Source organism: Peromyscus maniculatus, chromosome 4 (genome assembly GCF_049852395.1).
Source record: "Peromyscus maniculatus bairdii isolate BWxNUB_F1_BW_parent chromosome 4, HU_Pman_BW_mat_3.1, whole genome shotgun sequence".
NCBI classification, from domain to species: domain Eukaryota; kingdom Metazoa; phylum Chordata; class Mammalia; order Rodentia; family Cricetidae; genus Peromyscus; species Peromyscus maniculatus.
Genome location: NC_134855.1, coordinates 143,193,519 through 143,201,151, shown reverse-complemented (window position 1 = coordinate 143,201,151; position 7,633 = coordinate 143,193,519). Strand labels below are relative to the sequence as shown.

General features: G+C 43.2%; 1 protein-coding gene across 1 annotated transcript; it reads left to right on the top strand.

The window, feature by feature from the left end:
- The first annotated feature begins 4,932 nt into the window (after positions 1-4,932).
- LOC102926349 (seminal vesicle secretory protein 3A) lies at positions 4,933-7,261 on the top strand. Its single transcript, XM_076571188.1, has 3 exons — positions 4,933-5,089; positions 5,325-6,092; positions 6,933-7,261. Exons 1-2 carry the CDS (start codon positions 5,017-5,019, stop codon positions 6,050-6,052), a joined length of 801 nt encoding a protein of 266 aa, XP_076427303.1. The 5' UTR covers positions 4,933-5,016; the 3' UTR covers positions 6,053-6,092; positions 6,933-7,261.
- Positions 7,262-7,633: the final 372 nt, after the last annotated feature.

The following is a 7,633-nucleotide window of genomic DNA, read 5'->3' as shown; positions in this document are numbered from 1 at the left end:
CTTTATTTTACCCTTAAGTGACATGGAGTAAGAACATGCTCCCCCACCCCTCTCTTTACCTCAGTAATAATATCTACAAAATAAAAGGCCAGAGTATGTGGAACTTTCTAGTCCTTCTGATTGAATTTTCCAATGCTTTTCAGGGACGCATATGAATGTGTGGGTAACTTCAGAGAGAAATCAGAAGCGGAAGAAAACTGCATTTGGGATCTAGTAGGCATGATTAAAATCATTTAAAAGTTTCATTTGTTACTCATGGGGACTTGGCGTGTACAACAGATATCAAGAACTCAGTAATAGGAGGAAAAATATTCCCTACCTTCTTATCATTTTTAAAATTTTCCCATTAGGATATTCTCATTATATATGGTACTGGGTCACACAATGTCATTTTTATACAATTATACAATGCCCTTCTACATTCACCCATAGGCCATTGCCATCACCAATCTCATATCTTCTTTCACACCTGGATTCACTAGGAAAAGTGCACTAGAATCCCAACATCCTGTCTGAGATTCCATAGTCATCTTTCAGAAAAAGAAACAAACAGAAGAATAGAGCAGCCAGTGACTAGCCTAGAGAATACTTGGGCTACATCATGTTCTATGTGCAGAATGAGACAGGGAGACTATCTTTCACTTAGTGATGAGGGTTACCCCACTGGGAGGTAATCGGTGCTCTTGTTAAGAAATAAGGTCAGGTACCCAGTGTTCATCAGATCAGTCTTGACATTTTTCCTGATCACACAGCCTCACATTTAATGCAAAACAAAAGAAATCAGAAGCCATCTTCTCACATCTAGGACATGATAACAGAGTTCCAAGGAGGAGGATTATGGGTTATCTGATTCAGAGAGTGCCCAGTGATTTCAAGCAGCTAGGAATTATGGTGTAGTTCTATGAAAGGTCGTACTTGATAAATTCAGTTTATCTGAGCTTGGGGAAATGGCAGGTAGCTTGGAGGAAAACTTTTCAAGTGAAAGGACAAGACACAGGAAAGCATCAGGGAGAGGCTAGGTAAACCAAGGAAGATGTCAAGATGCTGTGTAGTCAGAGTTCTCGTCTACCCATCTGAAAACAACCTCTTCTCACGGGGCTCTTTAGCCCCCTTCTTTCTCATGGTTTGGTTATCACAAATTTGTGTTCTGTTCTGACCACGGTTTTCATGGCTTCTATCACCTCTTCCACCCTCTATTATTAAAGAGAAGGAAGGAGTCCTTACATCAGCCCCTCCAGCATCCTTAGCTTTTAGTTGCCACCACTGAACAATGGGGAAGAGTTTCCCCAAAATTGTTAGTAAATTCAGTGGCAAAACAAAGTGGAAACATACTGAGTTTGTGTGTGTGTGTGTGTGTGTGTGTGTGTGTGTGTGTGTGTGTGTGTACCTGTTCTGATTATTTTATTAATTTATATGAACATTTTTGGTCTTAAAAAGCCTATAACTGACCGGAGAGTGGTGGCACACGACTTTAATCCCAGCACTAAGGAGGCAGAGGCAGGTGATCTCTGTGAGTTCGAGGCTAGCCTGGGCTACAGAGTGAGTTCCAAGAAAGGCTCCAAAGCTACACAGAGAAACCCTGTCTTGAAAAACAAACAAACAAACAAACAAGTCTGTAACTGGTGTTGGATAAGCAATTGGTGTGCTCTTCCCTGGGGAAGACTGTTTCCTCCACTCAGCGTTCCTGAATTGTCTGTAGTTCTTTGTGTAAGGTTGAAGCATCATGGGCTTTCCCTCTTGCACATTAGCATGCATATTGTTGTTGTCTCTGTTTAGCTCATATTTAGGCAGTCATGTTAGAGAGAGTTTATGGGCATGCCTGTGACATTCCTAGGAGACACAGTCTCAAAGTAAATTGCATGGTCCTCTAGCTTTTTACAGCCCCCTCCTGTAGTGATCCCTGAGTCTTAGGTACAGAAATGTTCTGAGGATGTATTGGTTGAGACTGGGCTCTACAACTCTGTGTTTTGATTGGTTATGATTTTCTGTAATGCTCTTCTTTAAAACAGATGGTAGAAACCATTTGTCAGTTTTTATAAACTCATTGTTTTATTATTCTTAGAAAAGTATTTCTCAGAAAATAAAAAAATAATAATTTTAGGGTTTCTGGGTGTCCATGTTAATGTCTCAATACAATTTCTCAAAACTGTCCAATGTAACACCAACAAAAACAAATAAAACCACATAAACTCCATTTCTTCTAAAGAATCAGAAATTTGAGAATAGAAAAAAATCTTTAAATTCCATTTATAAAAATACCAACAAATTTTGAATGCAGGTAATTCTTGTATGCAGGCCTTTCCCTTTTATGAAGAATAAAGTAGGACCATGCAAATTAAGAGGAAAAATAGGAGAGATAACATGGACTCAACCTCATTCTCAGTACGTGGATGTGAGCATGAAGTGGGAAAGGAACAGGAAGTGTCCTGCTAGGTCAGAGCAGGTGCTGGAGTTCCACAAACTCAGGCAAAGGCTCTCCCAGGCTTCCTGACCTGTGGATGTCACGGCTAATGGTTAATATTGCTACACTGATGCTAACTAAAGTTGTTGCTCTCTGTACGATGATTCAGTTCTTATCTAATGTTTCCGTTTCAGGGTCTCATCCAAAATGCCTCATTACATTCAGCTGTCACACTTCTATTTGTCTGAGAAGGGGACTTTTATACATATTTTTGAAATTAATTCTTCATACATTGTATTTTGATCCCCTCCACCAACTCCTCCCAGATCCACCATCTGTTCAATAGTCATGCCTTCATTTCTGCCTTCATTTGAAGTATTTAAACATTTTTTGAGTTTCATGTTTGTGTACTATATTTACACCATTTCCAACATTCCCCCAGCTCCTCCTATCTCTCCCTCACTTTTTGGCAAATTCATGACATCTTCTTTAATTATCATTGTTTTATGTGTATATGTTTGTGTGCATATAAAAATAGAACATTTGGAATCCATTTAGTGTTGAGCAGATCTACACATGTTTAGGGCTGGTTGTTTGGGGCTGGATAACCTATAAAGGGTCTTGTCCCTGGAGAAGACCAATGCTCCCTTTCTCAGCAGCAATTAATTTCCTGTAGCTCCAAGTACATGTGGGGAGGGCATGGTGAGTCATTTGTGGACTCCATGGTCATTTCTGCTGTTCCAAATGTTATTCTATGCAAGCTGAGGGCTTGGCTCATTCAAGAGTCAGGTCTCAGCATTAGAGTTGCCTTCATATTATAACCTTGGCTTCTTTGGGTATTAAAGCCATTGGATGTCCCAGTGAGTTTTCAGCCTGTGGATTTGGCAGGTTCCGACTCATTCTAGAAGATGTCCACCCAGAGACAGCAAGTGTCCAAGCCCTGGGATGACACCTGAGTATGTCAGAGAGTTGGGGAGTGAATGGAGCAATGAAGTCTCTGCTGACACTGCGGAGGCAGAGGCAGGGGGTGGGGATTTGGCATAAAGGGTTGAACACGGACATTGGTTATTGACTTGGTGAAAAGATCCATTTTCTAGACTCATTCTTCTACAAGTCAGCGCACCATAGAAGAGTTCTTCCTGGTATTTTCTCAAGGGAAGTACATGGAGTAGTGGAGAAGTAAGCAAGAAAAGGAAGTAGTTTGCCTTCTTGGTAATGTCAAATCTTTTGACTGGCATCTCTACTGAGAGCAGTTATCTTCTGGCTTGGGACAAAGAGATAAGATTAGGAGGAGCTCAGAGCTCCTAGATAAAAGCCAGTATCTCCATGTTCTGTTTGATGACTGAGTACCTTTATCTGCGGTCTTCCCATGAAAACGTGAGTGGACTCCACCTTAACCCCTTCCACACAACACTCTCCTGGGTAACCAGCATTGGGGGTGTAAGGACTGAGATACTGTTTCACAGGCCTTCTCTTAGATGCCCTGCCGGGCTGCTGTGAGGGCTGCAGGCTCTCTGCAGAGATGGCTAATTGTGCTGTGTGCTCTTCCCACACCACGTCTGCCTGGGGAAACTAAAGGCCGGCCTCACGAACCATTCGGGATCTTCTCACAGTTGCAGGGAACTTCACTTTTACAGGAGGTGGACAGGCTCCCTTTGCATCCACTCAGCATGTTCATAGCATTTCTTATATTAACACGTTCACTAGTGATGAGAGACATAACCAGTGGCTGGCTGAAGTTGTTGTTCATTTGCAAAAGACTTCCCTCATTAAGTGGGTACTGTGGTTTTAGATGATTTCATGAACATAATGAAATAAGGAAACCAGTGTCCTTTCTCCTTCTTCCAACAGTCATTCCTGTCTCCACACTTGAAAAGCCTTCTGTAGCTCCCTCACTCTTGAGATGCAGCCCCAATGCTTATTCACTGAATACAGACCACAGAGCACTCTTGACCTTGTCTCTACTGCTCTCCGTCCTGCAGATGATGGCCTGCCATACTGCACTCATAGGCTCTCACGAAGCTGCTAATGAGAGGAAACACTGGAGGATTTTCATACAGGTCAGTAGTAAGGTTAGGCATTTTAGAGTTACTTTAGTGCAGCAGTATCTCCGTTATTACTGAAGTTTTCTTTGGAATCCTTACATTCGCCTCCTTCCCGGTGTCATTCTTTACCTCTGTGAATAGACCTTTGAGATGAGACAGATCCATGTCCATCTCATTCGGAAAGAAGAAGTGCACATCATGTTTGCGACATGGCGTGAAACTAAGGCCATGGTGGACAAGGCCCCACACTTGAACTACAAAGTCTTAGACAGGCCCTGGTTGCTCTTGTGATCTCTGCCTTGAACTTCTTCTGGAAACACCATGTGATGATCTTGCAGTGACGATAAAGATTTTCTGGGACATGTGGGGGTAAGACAAAGACTGGCATCATGTGTCTATAGTCTCTAGAAAGACTGACAATATCTCCTACCGAGAAGAAGGCAGAAGGCAGCACGCCAGATAAGTAGGAATGGGGGAGGCCTTTTGTGACTCCAGCCACATCTGTGCACCAAGCAAAGAACATATAAAGAGAGGGTTGGCTGAGCTCTCAGTGAAGGCCCTCCTGGCGAGATGAAGTCCATCTTCTTCAGCCTTTCTCTGCTCCTCCTTCTGGAGAAGGAAGCAGCTGGGATAGAAATCTATGGTGAGTGCAGGGAGTCACTTGATAGGAAGGCATTCAGGGAGAATGTCCATAAGGGTATTCTGGCAGTGAGAAGAGCCCTCCACAGGGAGATCTTGATGCATTTAGACTCTTCTCCATCCAAATCACCATGCCTTGTGGGTACCTCAGAGGGTTGAAGCGGGGAAATCCTAGGATAAGACTAGGAAGGGAGCTGGGCAGACAATGTAACTCAAACATTCTTGTTATCAATTACCAGGTGGGAGAAAAGGACACTTTCTAGTAAAATCGCCCCCAGTTGTATTTATCCAAAAAGGCCATTTCCACTACGGGCCCAGAGGAGCCCAGGAAGATGAACCTGAAGGAAGCGTTGTTGTGCAAACTAAACACCATGTATATCGTCAAGATGCTGCTGAGGCTGACCTGGGAGAGACTCAGAGTTCACAGCAACAGACAGGTTTAAACGAAGACTTAGTTTGTGATGAAGAAGACGAGATTAGCCAGCAAAAATCCCAACTCAAATCCCAGTCACAAATAAAATCCCAAGCCCAACTAAAAACTGGTGGAGTCCAAGTGAAGTCCCAGACAGGCCAGCTAAAGACCCTAGGTCAGGTGAAATCACAGATCAAGCTGAAATCCTACAGAGCCCCTCTGAAATCCTACCAGGCAGCAATAACTCTCCAAGAAGGCCTTCCTCAACAAATCAAGGGCAAAGACTATGCCCTGAAGGAAGATCTGGCCCAAGTGCGTCAACAGCATAAAAAGGTTCACAGTCTCCAAAGAAAGCTTGGCCAGGCCAGGAAAACAGCAGCGTTCTTTCCATATTTTAGACACCACTCCCAAGACTATGATGATGGGTATTTTGTGCAGTTTCAAGAACAACTACAGGGTGGAATTCGTCACATAAAATCTTTCCACCGAGGTCACGGGGCCTGCTACTGTCCAAAAGGAGGGCTAACCCTATATCAAGATGCCTTCACAGAATAATGCATTCATTATTCAGTCAAGGATCAGGACACATTTAGAGGTAAGTGTCGTACCAAACAGAAGAGCTAACTACCCCTGTGCTTATAGGTGGTCCACGATGGCCTCCCTGGGCCCATTATGGGATTGGTAGTGAAGCCATCTGCAGTGGATGTGCTGGATGGCAAAGTGTATGGAGCTGAGCTCCATTCTCTGGTGAAGAAAGCCCTGGTAGAGGCTGAGTGAGCTTCCTGGGCTGTCAGTGTGTCTCACATTCCTCTCCCTAATGCGTCTTTTCTAGACATTTATTTTGCACATGTGTAGCCATTAATGCTTTGACGATGTGTCACTTACAAATCATGTACATTTAAGATGTATTTTTGTAGCTCCTTATGCTTTGGATTGACATGGCTCAGTGTCTTGCTACAGTGTTACCAAGCATTAGTGGTTTTGTTTCCCATACCAGTTAATGTTCTTCAGTCCCATTATCCTTTATCCTTTGCAGGTTCCCTTATCCTTCAGAGATCACAGATGTGGGGTGGGGGGTGCTCCATCTTTGGGAATACAGGAGCTAAATGAGTCCCAAGAGCCATCCTTGTTTGTATGCAGGAGCTGTGGAAGGGAGGCCCAGGGTGGTGAGGAACTAGTTCCAGGGGGTGTTTGCTCTATCAGGAGAGAAATCTGCAGCTTGGGGAAGAAAAGGACGTTACCTGCATGTTTGTGTCAAGGGGTACTTCATCTGAAGAGAAGGAAAGCAACAGAATCTGTGGGCCCAGTGACCAGTAGTGGCTAGTACCCCAAATGGCCATCATTTGGTCCACACAGACTAGGGCCCTGGTCACACTCGCTTCCTGTCTGCTCGTCTTCACTAATGTGCATCACCATCTGTTTCCTCTCTCCATAGGAGTCACCTGACCTGTATGGATTGTGATATCTTCCAGACGCAGACTCCTCTGTAGTCCTAGATGCTCTTGCATAGATGACAGGACCCACCACACTTTCATTCCTGAAGCTTCTAAACTTGATGCATCCTCACACCAATGCTCTCTAATAAAGAGATCCTTTCTGGCACATTTGCTTTCAAGTATTGAAACTGCCAAGTTCCTACTAGTTTTGAGGCTTGGATGGCATTTTTTCAAACAACAGTCTCAAACTGAAAGGACATAACATTCCTGCAGCATTACAGATAATAGAAAAAAGTGTTTCCCAATAAAGACATTGTTTCGGCATGAATTGCTTTTTAATATGTTTATATATTATGATTATGCATGTATGTCTGTGTATGAGTGGATGTTCATGCCTTCCAGGCTATGCCTATGGAATTCAGAAGATAACTTGGGAACCGATTTTTTTTCCTTTTCTGTGGGGTCCAGTAATTGAACTCAAGTCATCAGGTTTTAAGGGTAAGTGCTCTTAGCAATTGAGCCTCCTGGTGGCACATCCTTTGCTCTTGCCTATTTAAAATGCTTGGTTCTTTCAAGCTTACAAGTTTGGAGGGCATACCTCTACATGACACTTCCAATTATGAACAATAGCACTCACTGTCATAGATCTAGATCTGTGTCTAGAAATGTAACATTTTAAAACAATGATGCACTCTTCATT

Excerpts from the sequence above, each read along its gene's own strand:
- LOC102926349 (XM_076571188.1), top strand. The coding sequence starts at position 5,017 with ATGAAGTCCATCTTCTTCAGCCTTTCTCTGCTCCTCCTTCTGGAGAAG. Across the intron at positions 5,090-5,324 it reads AGCTGGGATAGAAATCTATG|GTGGGAGAAAAGGACACTTT; the intron begins GTGAGTGCAGGG and ends ATCAATTACCAG.